The sequence below is a fragment of the Halichoeres trimaculatus genome, unplaced genomic scaffold, assembly GCF_033239565.1.
Source record: "Halichoeres trimaculatus isolate MK-OKI-2021-1 unplaced genomic scaffold, fHalTri1.1 fHalTri1_scaffold_6, whole genome shotgun sequence".
Taxonomy (NCBI): Eukaryota; Metazoa; Chordata; class Actinopteri; order Labriformes; family Labridae; genus Halichoeres; species Halichoeres trimaculatus.
In genome coordinates, this window is record NW_027437184.1 from 25,594,188 (window position 1) to 25,611,411 (window position 17,224).

Here is a 17,224-nt window from a genome sequence, read left to right on the forward strand (position 1 = left end):
AGACAGTGGGTCATTGCCCTTATATTCATCTCTGATTAGGATAGGCACGTTATACTCTTAAAAGTGCTGAGTGTTTTCTAAATCTAATCTGCATATTTCCGTGTTATTTATCCTCTGTGTGTCAGTGGCTCACAGCTGTGCTTGTATGAATGTGATGTGTGTGCCTTGTTGATCACTGTTGCATTGGACTGTTTGACTTGGTGGTTCAGCGTCCCTGCAAGGCTCAGCAGGGGCTGTGTTGACCCCGACCTGAACCGACCCAGGCACAGATGGAGGAAAGAAAAAGGCTAACAGGGCTTTTTTCTTCACACATAGGAGCAGATTTGACAAGCAGCATGAAACAGTCAGAATGAATAAAACGGCAAATGTGATCGATTCAGACCTGAAGATGATTTTTGCCTTACATGCTTTAAGATACAGATTCCCTCCTAGGATATCATACAGATCTGTTTTTGACTGTAGCCCCCTCTCTCCTGCTCAGTTTGCCCTTTAAACCCGTTTGCTCCCTCTCACTTAGCTGTTTTGTTCTTTTCCAAGCAGCTCCTCTATTGCTGTGTGATCATACCATCATATACCATGGCCTTTATCACTGGCCTCCTCATCACCACAGTCATCTATGAATTATTAAACTCATTGTTCTGTTTTATTCATTGTAAGTCACTGTGCAGAGGTCGGCCACTGAAGATGTGGAGGTGTCTCCACCTAGTGGCCAGAACAGGACATCATATATGAACATAAACTCCTTTAAAGAGCTCATTCAAGAGCCGTATTTAGAGCCAGTAAAGGCAGAATGGATGTCAAGAATTTAGAAATGTCTTTTTCTTTTAAGGAAAAATAAGTTATAAGAATCAAAGTGAATGTGCTTAATCAGTCTTATATTCAGAGAGGCCTGGAAGACCTTTGAATAAACTGACCTGGGTTTAGATGTTCAGCAGGTTCAGTCTGGGAAAAAAGATACAAGAATCTCTTTGTTCAGCTAATTGTTATCCTTTTGGGGTTTTCATCTATTTATGTAGTTATTTGGTTGAGGTATTTGATCAAAGTAAGCATATTGAGATATAGACTTCTAGAGATAACTGAAAACCTGTTACGAGCCAGTGGTGTTTTTTTTTTTTTTTTTTTTTTTTTAACTTTTTTTAAAACTTTTTTTTAATGCAAATTTAAATTGCAATTTTTCAATAGTAACAATTTCTTTGATTTTTAGTTTGCTTTTTTTCTTTTTAGCAGTAGACCATGTGAAAATTTAAATGATGATGATAATATCTACAAACTATATCAAGAGCCATGTTTTCCCATAAAATTAACGTGAATCAGAGAGAAACATTTTACCCTCTGCTGGAGAAAAGTAGAAACTTTTTTCCAATCCACTTTGTAAACAAAGACTGAAATGAAAAAAAAATTGAATTTGAAAAAAAAAAAAAAAAAAATTTAACAAAAAATCCTGATATATTGATTTTTGATTTTTTTTTCTCTCAACCCTATTAAATAGGGGCTAATACCGTGTTAAAGTTATTGCAACATGCACCATAGTGTGGGTTTTTAGCCCAACAAAGGCTTAACAAGCTCCCAGCCAATCACAAGAAACCTGGCAGCATGACTGGCAGAGCAGTGATCAGGGTGGGTCCTCTGCTGTCTTCATGAGCTGGAAGTGAAAGCTAAATGAACCAGTCCGCAGTTTGAAAGAGCTGTTGTGTTTCTGAATGCCTGAATTTCTGACTGAAAATGAAATTTTTGGCTTCAATGTTTCCATCAATGTGTGTCCAAAGACATTACCATGAATACAAATTAAATATTTGGGAACAATTATTTCAAAATGAAAAGTGAAAAAAAAAGCTTCAGTCAACAGCAGTTGGATGGACTGCAGCTTTGCCACAACATACGACCTTAAGTTGAAAGAAAACTATAGATCCGTTCAACCAAAAATTAATCCTTGGCTGAACACACACCCTATGTTCAAGTTTACCCACACTTTAGTGAGAGTTTGAGTGTCAGCTGCTTTGATGCAGAGCAGGGTTGTTTGTGAGGAGTCACTGCAGTCCTCCTCCTCTCCTCACCGCCTTGTTAAGTCGGCCTTTCTTTTCCGCTGAGTTTGCACAGGCCTTTCATCTGCTGACAGGAGAGAGCCAACACTGACGCCTCTATGCCAACATGCACTCATACAGCACGAGGAATTTGGAAAACTGCATACAAGTTACAAAGTTTTCATGGTTCTCTCTTAACACAAGATCTTACTTAATAGATTATTTTTTTACTGTCTGTATTTTTCCTCTCTCATTCTGTTTTTTTTTAAATTTGTTGTCAATATTATATTTTCTCTTTCTCTCCTATATCAAGCAGCAGTTTACTCAAATTAGTTGTTTTATCACTCTGTCAAATCCTTGGTTTATGAAGTGAAGCTGACCTACGGTATGATTTATCGGCTAGTTGGCCAGCACACTAAATTGGGCCTAGATTGGGCAGAAATGGACCAAAAACGCAAGGAATAAATTACAAGTGTGTTACCCAGAGGGGTAGCTGATTTAGCGGTTATTGGTGTCACCATCTGCATAGCTAGCAGTAAGGGTCAGGAGCGGGGTCAGAGGTCGTGACAGAATGAACTGTTTCACTCAGAAAAGCACACAAGCTTGAAAGTTGAGTTAAAAGTTTCTTTCATTTTTTCAAAGTGTCCCCTGTTATTGATTCTTCTAACAGCCTCTCTCAGTTCACACGTTTCTTTTTTTAACACTCATTTATGACTCACTCTCATGCTCGGTGTGCCAAAGTGCTGTTACGCAGAGAACTGTACGACCTGTAATTAGACTCAGCCCCGCTAGCAGCACAGGAGCCGCTCTCGGCTCCACATCCCAGGCTCTCAGCAGATCAATAAACTCACAATGGACGGAGAGAAGACAGAGGAGAGAGGCATGAACTCTGCCGCGCTTGAGAAAGAGAGACACTGAGTGTGTGTTTGAGGAAGTGCCTGAAGACGCGGAAGAAAAGCTTGAGGAGACAGACTGACAGGCCCAGTGAAGCTCAGACAGAGACGGCCTCTGTGGCCATCAAGGAAGTGGCTGGGTAGCGTTTGTTGTGAGGGGAGGGGCGGTTGCAGAGGGAGGGCAGACCTCATCGACCGAGGTGGAGGAGTAGACACACACACACACACACACAAGCACAAACAGAGCGCACATACACACCAGGAAGCCCAGCAGAGGAAGGGGGTGGGGTTGTGTAGGCGGGGTCGTCTCTCTTTCTCTCTCGGTGTCCAGACGACTTGCTCTGAAGGGAAAACACTGATGTGTCCAGGCAGGCCCTGAAGAAGGGAATCTCAGGCAAAAAGAGGAGTGGAGGAGGCGAGGGAGAAAAGAAGAAGGAGTAAAGAAAGAAAGGGAGCATGGAGGAGGAAGAGGAGGAGGTGCTGGGCTACTTGGACAGGGTGCTGGAGGAGGAGGAGGATGGGTTTGAATACGGGGATGGGGAGCTGGATCCCATCACTCCCATTCACAGACAGTTCAAGGTGAGATAGGAAGCGGGATGCAGGGACTTCACACTCACACACACACACACACACACACACACACACACACACACACACACACACACACACACACACACACACACACACACACACACACACACACATACACAAACAGCACGAGCACTCTGACAAAGCTTGTAACCTCGTCTATGTATAGCAGAGTGTAAAGTGTTGTGGGTGTCAAGGCATGATTTGGCGTCACTCTGTGCCGTTACGTGTGCCTATGAGCCATCTGTGCTCCAAGTGTGTGTGCATATGTGTGTGAGTGTGAGAGTGTGTGTCAGCCATTGGTCCGTCTGTGTGGCCTGATGATGAGGCAGCTACTCTCCAGCATGTTTCACTGCTCTGCTGCTGTTTTAAGGCCAGCTGCTTTCTGTTTGTAATGCTAACTTTTTTGCCTTGAAGAAGCCTCATGTTTCTTGTGTATCTGTGTGTGTGTGTGTGTGTGTGTGTGTGTGAGTGATTGTGCGCACTCACAGCACATTGACAAAAAGCAGGCCTCCTCTGCGTTGTCACCCATCACTCTTGATATCTTCGTATCTCCTCTCCCTCTGGGAATGAGGAATGAGAATCGAAGGGGCACAACATGAAATCGCACAAACCTTTTTTCTGTATGGGAAGCTGTAGTGAGACGTGGACACGCAGGAGCAGGTTGCCATGGAAAAATGCTTTCACCGCTCATGTATTTCTCATCTTGCCCTCTCGCCACACAGTAGCTCTTTGTACAGCACAGGGAAAATATTCCCACTGCTGGAAGAAATAGTTTTTCCCTTCCTTTCCTGTCTTGTCATTGAAGGAGTGAGTTTGACACGTCATTAACAAACACATCCACTGACGGTAAAACTCACTCCTCCGCGCTTTGAAGTTAAAGCTTTTGGAAAGTTATCCGTCAGGGCATAAATTTGTTAAAAACACTTCTTAACTGGAGAATTCACTGATTTCTTGTTACATATTTTAATTCAGACAATTCTAAAAGTATGAAACACTCTGAACAGTCAACATTAAGTTGTGTTTGTTTAACAAGCAAAGGATCAACACATCCCTAGTAAACAGAGTTAAATTAGTTTACACAGTGTTGATATTATTACCAGGGTTTGAACCAACAACCTGCTTTTATGTCAGTTTAATACGACAGCCTCATTCAACTTAATTTCCATTTCCCTGATAGAAAATACTGCCACACTTCAAGATTTCTGTGTGTCTCTGTGTCCAGGTAGCAGAGCATTATAGCATTAGCATTCAACAGGAGCTGTGGCCTGGGCTAACATTTAAAAAAGTTTTTTTTTTCCATCAAATTCTTGTCAAATTGTGAGGAAGTTGTGTGAGTCTAATTTTAATACCACACCAGCCCCCTGCAGGATTGATGGGAAAACTGTTTTCTATGAACAGCACTTGTGAAATTTGAGATTTTAGCTGCAGTTATGGTGTTACATCAATGAGTTGGTTGAGGTGTCTGAAAAAAGTGAAGTTTTGCACCAAGTGTGTCTCTTCTCGCTGCAGCGAGGGCATCCCTGCCTGTAATTGTGTCAGAAGATTATGTTAAAGTTTACACTCTGTAATATGTGGTCACAGTTTTCAGGACCTCACCCATGTGTTTCTAAGACAGAGTTTTGGAGCTTTATGGTTGAAAGGGGGCAGATTGGACATGCTGAACTCAACCTGACTTTGTTTTAGTGATGTTGAAATAGTTTGTAAAAAAGTTATAACAAGTTTGCGAACCAATAAAAAAGAAAACCATAATAAAATGTATGAAAAGTAAACTCCTCCATGTGTCATCTGATAACTCTGTAGGGTGAAAGAGCACTGCTAAGGAGAAGTGAACTCTGCTTTGAAATGTGCTAAAGTCACATTAAATCTGCTGGAATGGAAAACTTGATAGACATACGGGAAGTAACAGCTTTTTATTATTTGGATTAGATAAGTCAGTGCATAAAAATACACACACAAAAAAATAAGAAACAGAGATTTAGTGAAGCACAAAATTTCTCAGACCCCACTGATAAAAGTCTGTTGTAAAATATGCTGTCCACAAGATTTATTTCCATCCAGTGTTGCATTAATTTTTCATCAAGATCTTCATCGATGATGGTAAAGTCTGACCGCTGAGCAAACCCTTCTCCAGCACATCCCAAAGATTCTCAATGGGGTTAAGCTCTGGACTCTGTGGTGGTCAATCCATGTGTGACAATGATGTCTCATGCTCCCTGAACCACTTTTTCACAATCTGAGCCTGATCAATCCTGGCGTTGTCATCTTTGATTATGGCCGTGCCATCAGGGAACAAAAACTCCATTGATGGAACAACCTGGTCATTCAGTATATTCAGGTAGTCAGCTGACCTCATTCTTTGAGCGCAGACTGTTGCTGAACTTAGACCTGACCAACAGCAGCAACACCAGATCATAGACTGCCCCTACAGGCTTGTACAGTAGGCACTAGGCATGATGGGTGATCACTTCATCTGCCTCTCTTCTTACCCTGATGGCCCATCACTCTGGAACAGGGTCAGTCTGGACTCATCAGACCACATGACCTTCTTCCATTGCTCCAGAATCCAATCTTTATACTCTCTATCAAATTGAAGCCTTTCTTTCCAGTTAGCCTCACTGATTGCTGACTGACAGCGCTCAGACTCTACCATCATCAATGAAAGATCTTGGTGAAACCTTTATGTAATTCTGGAGTGTGTGCTGTAATCAAAGCCAAAGGCGGTCCAACAAAATATTAGAGTGTGTGACCTTTTGCTTTGGGCTGGGCGGTGTATTTGCTCAGAGGATTCCACCTCAGCTTCGTTTAAGCCATGGAGACCCTGTTTTTAACCCTGACCTGCCAGGGTGTTGACTTTTTGTAGTCAGCAGCAAGAAACACACATCACAAGAGCGAAGTTTTCAACATGCCACAGAATGTAATGGAAGTAATAGAGGTTGGTGCCGGTTTTAAACGAGCGAGGATCCACACATTAGTGATATTTTGATGTAGAATATCAGCAGTTTTGAAAAAGGAGTGCAGGAGTTCAAGACAAAGTCAGCTCATTTTTTCTGCATTATACTTCTTGTGAAAAGATTTCAAATCAGTGCATATTGGAGAGCTTAAATGCAAATGCCAGTGTGTTTGTGATGATCACATAGTGGCCTGATCATATCAGACTACAGACATATTGCCATATGTTGGGGAGTTCTCTAAATACAGGATAAGCTGCAGCAGAGCCAGCATATCAAAAGACCATCTGAGAGTCTGACTCATTGTTGAGCTGCAGTTTGAGTCGTACGGAGGAGGACATGTCAGTCAAGGGACGGCTCAGACACAGAGAGAAAAAACTTCTGCTATATTTAAAGTGCTCAGAAAACAGCTTAAACTCAACAACTGAAACAGTTATTACAGAAATGCATCGAAGTTCTTCTACATTTTGCTTTTGTCCGTCACTTTAGCCACCAAGCACAAGGAGAAGAAGAACTATAAAATTGTCGTAATGCCTTTATAATAACCATTAACCATCCTGTGATGAAAGATGTTGAAGTTCTGATGTTTTAGTACACTAAGAACAATCTCCAAACATCCTGGTACAGCAGTGTCTTCTGAGTCCTGAGGGGATGACTCAGCGTTGGTGGTGATTGGGTTAAAACGATGAGGTCACGGCTCCTTCCTGCCCTTATCAGACTGAACTGCTGTGCTGATATCATTGTGAGGATCTGTCTGTGTTAATAATTAATCTTCCTCACACTGTTGTTCTTTGGTCCTCCATATAAGTACACACACACAATGTGACTCTTGAACGTGACTCTGACTGTTACTCTCAGGTTTATTGCCTTTCTCTGTGTGCACAGATATGTTTGTCTTCAGAGTGAAGGTGTCTGCTGTAACTCATGTTATCCACAGATATGAAGGTGTATAATATGAAGGCTTCACACATTTTAATTGCGCTGGTAAACACATTTTCTAAATATGTGGTGCAGATGAAGTGCCTCACTGGACTTGTTAGGATTATATTTGTACTACTGTGGGGTTTTCTGCTATCTCTTAAACAGTGTGAATCCCCGGCTCCAGGCCTTAAAATATCACTGATGTGGTTATACATAAAATGTTGATTATCATATTCACACTATCACAGGTTTCATGATATTTTAACAGCTTGCTCTCAAGGGGAGATGACAGGAGCAGTGATGGTAAACATGGTGAGGATTCATCATTTAACATACATAACATGAATTTCATGTTGTACAGCTTTCACACTCATATTAATGGACACTTCAGACACAAAATCAAAGCTGGAGTATGAAAAAAAAAAAGATGCATGAAAAGTAACGGAGAGAAGAAAAAGTCATTTTAACTCAACTGCCACCACAGATGACCTTTCAGAACACATCAGATCTATGGTGAACATTACATTTTAATGTTTACAGATACTGAATATCAGCGTCATAAGGGATAGTTCACTTTTTTGTAATCATCTTTCTTTTTCTTAATAAGTGGGGTTTGTCCTGTTTTTACTTGTTTTGGTGTCTTATCACAGCACCAGAACAGAAGGACTTTCCATTGGCAAAGTACAGTGGTAAACATTTTCTAAACAGAGGGCACACTCACACTGACTTTATTAGTTGGGTCATTATTTAGTAGAATGAGCTAAATTATGTGGTAGAGTTAACTCTGTAAGAAGTGACAGCCCAGCTTCTGTCTCGGTCCTCCAACTACTTTTTTTTTACAAAGGAGGCCTAGCTAAGCAAAATACTCTGTGAGTGATTCACTTAGTTCTGACTAGGGGTGGGTTCTGGATTAGGTACTTTTATAGGTACCGACATAGACTGTATAAAACATGGATGTAGTCTCCTCGACGTCACCTGTCTGTTTTTGAAACGGAAAATGAAGCACATCGACTATCGCAGCCATATTGGTAGTGGCAAGGGCTTCTTGTACTAATATAGGACACCTGTCGGTCACGTGACCTGAGCTGTGCCTCTGATTGGGCGAGCTTGGGATCTGAATATCCTCTGAACTGCGGAGTTAGAAAAAAATCACCCCCTGTACGATGTGTGCCAACAGTGAAACTCACGATTCAGACAGGGGACGGTTTTTGATCCAGGCTGTAAATAGGTTAATTTCTGCTTTGAAAAAAGTTTTTTTTGGCTTGGTGTGTATCTGACTTCCTACTTTCAGAGCCAGCCTTAAGCGGACACTCGAGGAAGAGAAACAGCAGATTTTAGCACTTCCACGTTGTCTCATATTCTTAGACCAGAGGTTGCCGCTTGGGTATCAACCAATTCTTTCTGTTGTACCAAGTACCAGTAGTACCAAAGTACCAAACGCACTGAACGCATCCTTATGACTGTGGAAGAGTGGAAGAGTAGACAATTTTCCATGCTGGACATGAACCTAGCATTATATATTGATAATTGAATGTGTTTAATCACTAAAATGAAAAACTGAAATTGTTACTGTTGAGTACCTTGAGTTGCCAAGTAACAGGCGTCAGTACCAAATTGTTTCATATGTGAAAGGTGCCCAGTCCTAGTTCTGGCAAGTGCTTTATACAAAGGGTACAATACAATACTATTTACCTCTTTTACACTTCTGTTTTTGTAAATGCTTTCCAAGCTCAGAAACTGGATAACTGACAGTTTACTGGACCATGCCACAGTTTCCCCTGTCCCCTTTCTCTGGGCCTCTGTGGCATTTCTAAACCAGTGACAGACTGTTGATGGGGCCTGTTGAAGGTGACAGCACTGAATGTGTTGGGTTGGTAACTGGGGTTTCCTGCTGATGGATATGATCGATGTGAGAGCATGGAGGGGAGCTGCTAACTGTTTAGCCTCTTTCAGGTGTCGGAGCAAAACACCAGAGACAGAAAGGTGCTCACGTGATAAACCCAGAGATGGACTTGCTCTTTCTGCCCATCTTTATGGTCTTGAGGTGCTGAGTAGTAGGTGACTTATCAGTAGAGGCAGTAGAGCAGTGTGTTTCTTCACTGAGTGCTCATCCTTTCTTAAAGCACAAGTACATATCAAGCTCAAATAAGCAGAATTTAATGAGGAAATCAGATGATTTAGGCACTACCATTAAAAGCACTCAAAAAACAAGAATGATACAATTTTAAAACAGTTATTTTTACTATTGATACAACTAATACTTTTTCAAAGTAGGCCTTAGTCAATCTAATGCAACAGTTTGTGGATCTTACACTACTGTTTAGTCTTTCCCCTTCAGCTCCACATTGGCTTTGAACTCCCTCACTAGCTTCTTCACATTTTTTTCTCTGCTGTTGACTGGTTAGATAATAATGGCCTATAAGTAATAGTAATGATGTTTTGAGTGTTGTTTGCTGATGCTATCAGGCACTAATGTTTTTACCACACTGCCAACAGGGAAAGGTGAAAACACTGTCTTAGTAAGTTTGCCATACTCCTTTCAGCTGAATGATTTGATCTGGCATCTACTATCAGGTTTGCCCTGTTGTTGCTCTCGCTGCCCAGAATTAATGGCTATTGTTATGGGGGTTTTGACCAATTAGAAACAAGTATTTAACCCAGCCAGTGATTAGTAAGAGAGCTGTGTAACATTTACAGTTATTGCTCTTTGTGTATGAAGGTTTACTGTAAGTTGCTGGTGCTTAACCAGTTATATCCCATCACAAACTCAGATCTGATGAAGTAACAAAGGAAAAATAAAGTTTTTATGACTAAACAGCAGCACACTGATGATTTGTTATGTGTAATGTCACATTAACTGACAGTCACTGTGCCCAGAAGAGAAAAAAACACGTGACTTGTTCGTCTCACTCTGTTTTTTCCAATGTTGTTCCCCTCTATTGCATGCTGGGATGCTCACAGGAAGAGAAAATAAAAAAACTATATTTCTCACCATGCTTAGAAACTTGGCTCAAACACGTGTGATCCTCAGTGTTGGGATAAAAGTGACCGAATTTCTTTTTAGACTTTCTTATACATAATTGAGCTGCTGCTTCTTCTTTAAGTAACATCTTAAAACAGCATATTCCCTGAAACAGTGGATAAGAGTCGGCCTTTCCACAGAGGAAGAAAGCCATTTAGCTGTTTTCAGATGAGCAGAGATTCCCAATAAACAGCTGCTGCTCATTCCCACACACTCTGGATGTGTGCGCATTAATCTCATCATGTTTACCTGATGTGCTGACTACGCTGGCATCAGCCAGGAAATGAGCTTGAGTCACTGTAATGGAAAAAAATGAGCACTGGATACACAGAGAATGAGTGTTTATGTGTGTGTGAAATGCAGGGCTGCACATTTAACATATTATTGCAATCAAGTTTGTTTTTTCTGTCCTCACAGGGAGACATCGAGAAAGGACTGGAGATGAAGAAACTGGTGCTGTCTGGTTTCTTAGCCAGCGAGGAGATCTACATTAACCAGCTGGAGGCTCTGCTACTGGTGAGAGTCACACAAACACAAACCTCCAAATCACTCCTGAGCTGCATGATGTGTGTAAATACCACAACTGTGAGTGATTTTTATGAACTGTTCTCACACGGAGTGGGAAAACTACAGCTACATGTAGCAACATGTTGCTGCTGCAGGTCTGTGTTAACCATCATTAGTGGTTAAACAAGGCCACACTTTGAGCAGTTTCCTGAAACGCTAACTGAACATGCTTCCCCATGCTAAGCCACCGCTATGTCATATCCTGCTGCTGGTGACTGCACACCACACTTTGACCGACATCACTGAAGTTCGCTGTGGAGCTTTTTTATCACACTTCAGTTATAAAACGGGACCTCCTGGAAAATAGAGAAAAAGTGATACGCAGAAACCAGGTAGTAAGATTTTAAAAAAGACTGCTGTCAAAGGAGCAGAAATCTGGGCTGTAGCTCAGTTCTCAGTGACACAGTCACAACTTGACCAAGTTTGTTCCTTGTCCACTTCCCCTGTCCTCAGGAAAATGTCTGAAACAAAGCACGGGATTAGACTTTGGCTTTTTCTGTGTTGCATTTTTTTTTTTTTTTAACCAAACTACAGGTGAACCAATTATTTTTAATAAATGTCAGCTGCTGTTTATCTGTTGGGTTTGGATTTGCTAGTGACGTATGTACCTGATTTCAGATTTCCTGTTGTTCCTTCTTTATTTCTGTTGGATTGATTCTGAATAACTTCAACAAAGATAACTGAGCTAATTTTTAACCTTTGTTCTTAAGGTGGTAGATAATAAAAACCACAGGAACCTACAGGAAAAACTACTTCAAACTGCATGTTTCATACATTCCATTAGTTTGAGAAAACAAAGTAAGCAGTTCAGTTATGCTGTAAATAAAAAGCATTTTATGTCATTAATGAATGGTGATACTTGTGTGGACAGCATATCTGTAAAGAATCTGTTTGTACAGTCACACTGCTAAACCTGCTCTGTGAATGATCTGCTTTTATTGCTCCATTTATTACACTTTTTTTTTTTTTTTTTTTTGCATTGTTGGTCCCACAGGACTTGAATTGTGTCTCAACCAGGCTGCTCGTTGCCTGTTGTTCTGTTTTTACTTGTTGTTATACTGTATTTGGCTGCACTTCATTCACTTTTACCTTAGAAGAGCTATGTACATAACATTTACTGACTTAATTACTTACTTTTTTAAAAACTTTTCTGTCTAAAGCCAAAGCTTGGCTTAAGTTTTTGACTCTGCTAACTCTCTGAAGTGGAAATTCACAGTCATGTTATGTTAATGACCAGGATCGTGTGATGGTTTTGTAACCTGTTAAACAGGACATGTAGAAGGAGTAATGAAAACAGTTTGATACTATAGGCATAGACACTGACTTTAAGGACGTACACATTTTTAATCTGTTTCAATAAAATTACTTACCAAATTAAACAGAAATTTTAAAAAAACCTTTGCTATTACTTGTTTTCCTGCTACTGACTGTAGCTTGAATCAGACATCGACCTGGTCAAGTCTTTTCACCTGTTAGCTTTTAAAGAGATGTTGTGTGAGCTGACTCCAGCTAACTCATGGTATATCTACAAACTGTAAGAGATGAGGAGTTGAGACTATAGCCCTGCCACCAGTTGATTTAGCATTGCCTATAACTGTGCACAAAGATAATGATGCATTATTCTTAGCCTCAGAACAATCAAAACAAAACACAAGAAAACAAAATGATACCTCTGATTTCACAAGTGAAGAAATGAGGTACTGAGAGCAGACTTGTTGTTAACATCCTCATCTCTGCTCTAACTTGACTTTTTCAGATGAACTCTAATGGGGTTTTCCCCAAGTGGTAACTCCCGGTGCCTAAAAATGAAGCTGATGAGAAAAAAAATGCAGTTCCTCAAAGGTCCACATGAGGCAGGGAATCCCCATTAGGTACCGTGTTAGAAAGAAGCAAAGTTTTGGAAATGAAGCTTGTTTATTTATTTGTATAAATAAATGAATAAATCAGTGTGTTTTTTATGATGAATCCATTTACATAAGAAAACACCTTGGAGTTTTACATACCCCTGAATAGTTCAAGGGTTAACCAACAGGTGGGGCACATTGCTGTTTGCTGGGATACGTGTTCTAAAACTGTTCAGTCTGTGACCCCAAAATAGTGCTGCTGGAGACTGGTGACCACCTGCCATGGGAATCCTCTCATCACTGCAAAACAGAGGGAAAAAAACAAAACACCTAAAGATACTTACTGAAGGTGGTTTGTTGGGAAATCCAACTACCTGTGTGAACACATTGGTGTGTTTCCTAAATCAGCCTGGCGGCACTGATACTGTCGTTTTCCTGGCTTAGTCACCTTGGGATCTTATGAAATGAGGAAAACAGATCAAACATTTTCTGTGTTCATGGTTTTATATAAAATTAACCCCCATTTATGTTTACATTTTTTTCAAATATGGATGAAATTTGCAAAATATTGTCTAAATAATGGTTTAAGATCCACCTAAGCTCCACATCTTCCCCCTGGTCCAGGTAGATCAAGACTCTTTCTACAGAAACCAAGTCAAGGCAAGGTCACTGAGACTGTGTTAATGCTCCAGTTGCTGGGCTTTCTTAGCTTTAAGGACCAGACTCTAGTAGCAACTCTAGCTTTCAAATTGTTTTGCACTTCTACATTTTCTCTTTATTTACTTACACCCGAGGAGGCTGCTTGGTGTTGACACCCCTGTTTTGTGTGAAATATGTCAGACCAGTGATAAACCAGATATGAAAATGATTTGAAGAGATTTGCTGAACGACTGTTGAGTTGCTTTTGCTTTTTTGCATGATTAATACCACGTTGAGGATTTGTCATTTAAATGAAAGGATTATTATCACCATTACACTTAAAAGAGCAGACACACATTGTAGGCTGAATATGATATTTTGTGAACCTGCCCAAGGAGATCAGTTATGTTATTTCTTACCTCAATAATATCTAACCACCCTGCAAATTTGGCAAATCATTGTATTTTTACTGCTGCCATATCCCATTGTCGTACCCTGATATTTAGAAAAATAATGTGGGTTGACAAATAGAAATGGGATTAAGTCTAAATGTCACCTCCAACAGTTATAAGACTGTTGTCATAACTAATGGAGGCTTTTAAACCTTTGTGCTCTGCCATCTAGCAGACCTGACCGGGGGCGATGATTGTCTGACTCTGCAGCCATTGTCTGTGCTTTTAAAAGTGAGCCGGCCTGTCTTATTATCCATCACACAGCCCCTGCAGTCAGGGCAGGGACTGAGTCACCACCAGCCAGGGAGAACTTTTACCTCCATGACGTGAAAGCCTTTCTGTCTTCACTGTAATTCAGCCCCCCTGATGTCCACTCCACACACATCTGTGATTAACTGAGCTGGCGTGTGATCTGCTCAGGGACTGTACAGCAGAGAAAAGAGTCACCCAATGGCAGAGCAGAGGCTAATATTATGTACTTGTCACTGGGTGACACATAGCCGGATCAGGCAGTCGCCCAATGAGGTCAGTGATTGGCCAATTTACTGCCCTAAATTATAATAATTTTAAAAAGGTTGGTCCTGAAATAGTCACACAGATTATTCCCTTTTGTGTTGAAAAAAACTGTTAGTTAAAATACTTACAAACTTTTAAAAGTAAAATGATGTGAACATGAGAAAACATCATTTTGGTTTAATGCTTAGACTTTCCAGGCTCTTGTTGGCCTTTTCAGTGATAACTCCACTCTGTTTCCTAACTCCTCACACAATCTCTGAATTCATTTGGGTTGTGTTCACTGACTGGATTTCTTTCCTCTGTGATTCTCCAGCCAATGCGACCTCTCAAAGCCACAGCCACCACCTCCCAGCCTGTCCTGACCATCCAGCAGGTAGAGACCATCTTCTATAAAATCCAGGACATCTTTGAGATCCACAAGGAGTTTTACGACGCCCTCTTACCCAACATCCAGCAGTGGGATGAGAAAGTCACGGTTGGACATCTGTTCCAGAAACTGGTGAGTGTGACAAGGGCACAGAAATCACAGTGTGTGTACTAATTGCAGTGAACATGTAAATGAGTGTTATAAGGGGAAATGTCAGGCTCTTGCTGTTTGTACTTGTGAATCACTCGTCTAGTTTAGACAGTGAGTGCGAGTACTAAGTGCCTCTGTGTGTGTGAATGTGTGTGTGACCTGATGTCTGTGGTCTGGGCGCATTAGCAGAAATGTTACAGCCTCCGATCTGTCTTATTTACTGTGGATTATGTTGCTTAAACAGGCGCTCTGAGCACATAATGTAGCATCATCATTGTGTGTAGATGTGTCTGTGTGCAGCCCTGCTCCAGGCTTCAGCTTCAGTCTCAAAGTGAGTTAGTCCCTCGCTCTGTGTTGGATCATTATATTGTCAGTGGATTAGCAGCGGGTAATGTAATTATAACGAGGCTCCTCAGCACAAACTGTAACATATTGAGACCCTCATGACTTTTAATAGCATACACTTCAGATGCTGATGCAACACGCTGTAATAGAGAATTTCTGCTGACATATTGGAAACTGGACTTTAAGTTGGAATAATAAATCAAATGAAATGTTATAAACAAGCCAGTAGCAGGGTAGTTTTAAGATTATGAGTGTCATCACATGCTGAGGCTAGTGCGTCATATTTTGATTTAAAAATGTGTGCAGCCCAACACATAACATTAAGTAATGACAGAATCAGCTGTTCCATTCTTATAGTGTGTGGTCTGTAACAGTCCCGAGCTTGGGGATTTGGTTGCTTATTTTTTAAAGTAGGGCTAAGCAATTAACAGAATACAATTTTCAAATCACAAAAAAAAAAAAAAACTTTCAGCCTGACCTGGAGGGAATATAGTCACTTGTACTTGTTCTTCCTTAAAACCAGCAAAATCAATATGGTGTTTTTTCCTGGTAAAAAGCTTGTGATCTACAGAGATCCATACAGTAGAATGACTGTGGTTGGCAGAGCTCTTCCCTTGTTCACTTTATTCTGTGTGGTTTGTTACTCTGACAACTGGAGGTCAAAAAGACTTTACAAATTCTTTTTTTTTTTTTTGTTGGTGGGTATAATTGGGTATAGTGTTTGTGAGTGAATTTCATCATATCATAGCATTCCTTTTTTCTCTTTAAATCAAAAAGTGCAGGAAAGAGTTGTTTATATGCTGACAGTATCCTTTGTTGTGTTAGTCTTGCTAAAGAATGATTTATTGCTTGTATTTAGTGAATAACTCTGAAAAAAACTGCCCCCCCCAAAAGAAAATAAAAAAAAATAAAATGATAATAATAATAAAAAAATAAAAAAAAAAATCACATGCTGAACCACATCCTCCAAAATCATTCAGCCCTGATCTCAAGTGTAGCTGTTCATTTGGGCTTGCTTTTCTGCCTGTATGATCATAGCCTTATTCTCTCAGAGCGCTCCACAACAACGGGAAACATGAACTAGGGGCGAGCAATATAGCCTCAAAATGATATCACAATATTTTCAGGGAATTTGCGATGATGATATTGATGACAATATGGGGAAAAAAAACAAACAACCTATTGGTGGTTCCTTTTTTATTTTTATTACAAACAGTATGGAAGCCACTTTCCTAATCATTTTATCTGACATTTTGGAGGAGGAAAAGTTAAACTTGCAGGCGAAAAATTTCATAATTCTATACAACACAACACATCCTTTCTATAAGGACACCAACAGAAAGGAGAAGGCGTGGACTGAAGTAGGGCTGCACGATTATCGCAATCGCAATCGCAATGTCAGCACATGCAATTCAGATTTTTCTCCATGATAACCAAGCAAGTCTGTAGACTCATCATGACACAACTATTTTTGTTAAATCGCAAGCACAATTGCAATCGCAATATTGTCCACCTAATCGCAAATCGCACCTTTTCCCCAAATCGCGCAGCACTAGACTGAAGGTGCTGAAGTTTTGGGAGGGCCAGATGAGTTTAACATACTAATTAATTACCATGAAAGTACATTGTCATAGATGGGATTCTTGCAGGAACATGTGGTTCTCCTGAGATCTTGTGATCTTGGGTATCCAGCTGCACGGCGCTCCAGAGACACATCCAGTATGAATTAGTACGCACCCAAAATCTGAGGAACTGCGCTTTATGTGTGAATTAGGGGTAATGCTGAAACAGGGTCCGGACGTTCGGCTTGACCAAATGTCCGTTGTGGAGGCTAAAAGATCCACCAATAATAACGTAGCTTTCACGACCTCCTCCTGTGTCTTCATAGTCTGGTTGTATTCGGCGTGTGTTTCAGCTTTAGGTGGTGGAACATGTTTGTGGTGTTGCC

The 17,224-nt window shown here is 40.6% G+C and overlaps 1 protein-coding gene across 3 annotated transcripts in view; it reads left to right on the top strand.

Moving 5' to 3' along the window:
• abr (ABR activator of RhoGEF and GTPase) overlaps positions 1-17,224 on the top strand; it is a 207,245-nt gene that overhangs the window by 86,226 nt on the left and 103,795 nt on the right. For 2 of the 3 annotated variants that reach the window (XM_074671740.1, XM_074671741.1), the window contains exons 3-4: positions 10,814-10,912; positions 14,728-14,913. In XM_074671740.1, the coding sequence (XP_074527841.1) occupies positions 10,814-10,912; positions 14,728-14,913 (285 nt within the window). Of the gene's footprint in view, positions 1-3,355; positions 3,494-10,813; positions 10,913-14,727; positions 14,914-17,224 lie in introns of those variants that run through there. The other variant, XM_074671742.1, reaches the window with a different exon arrangement.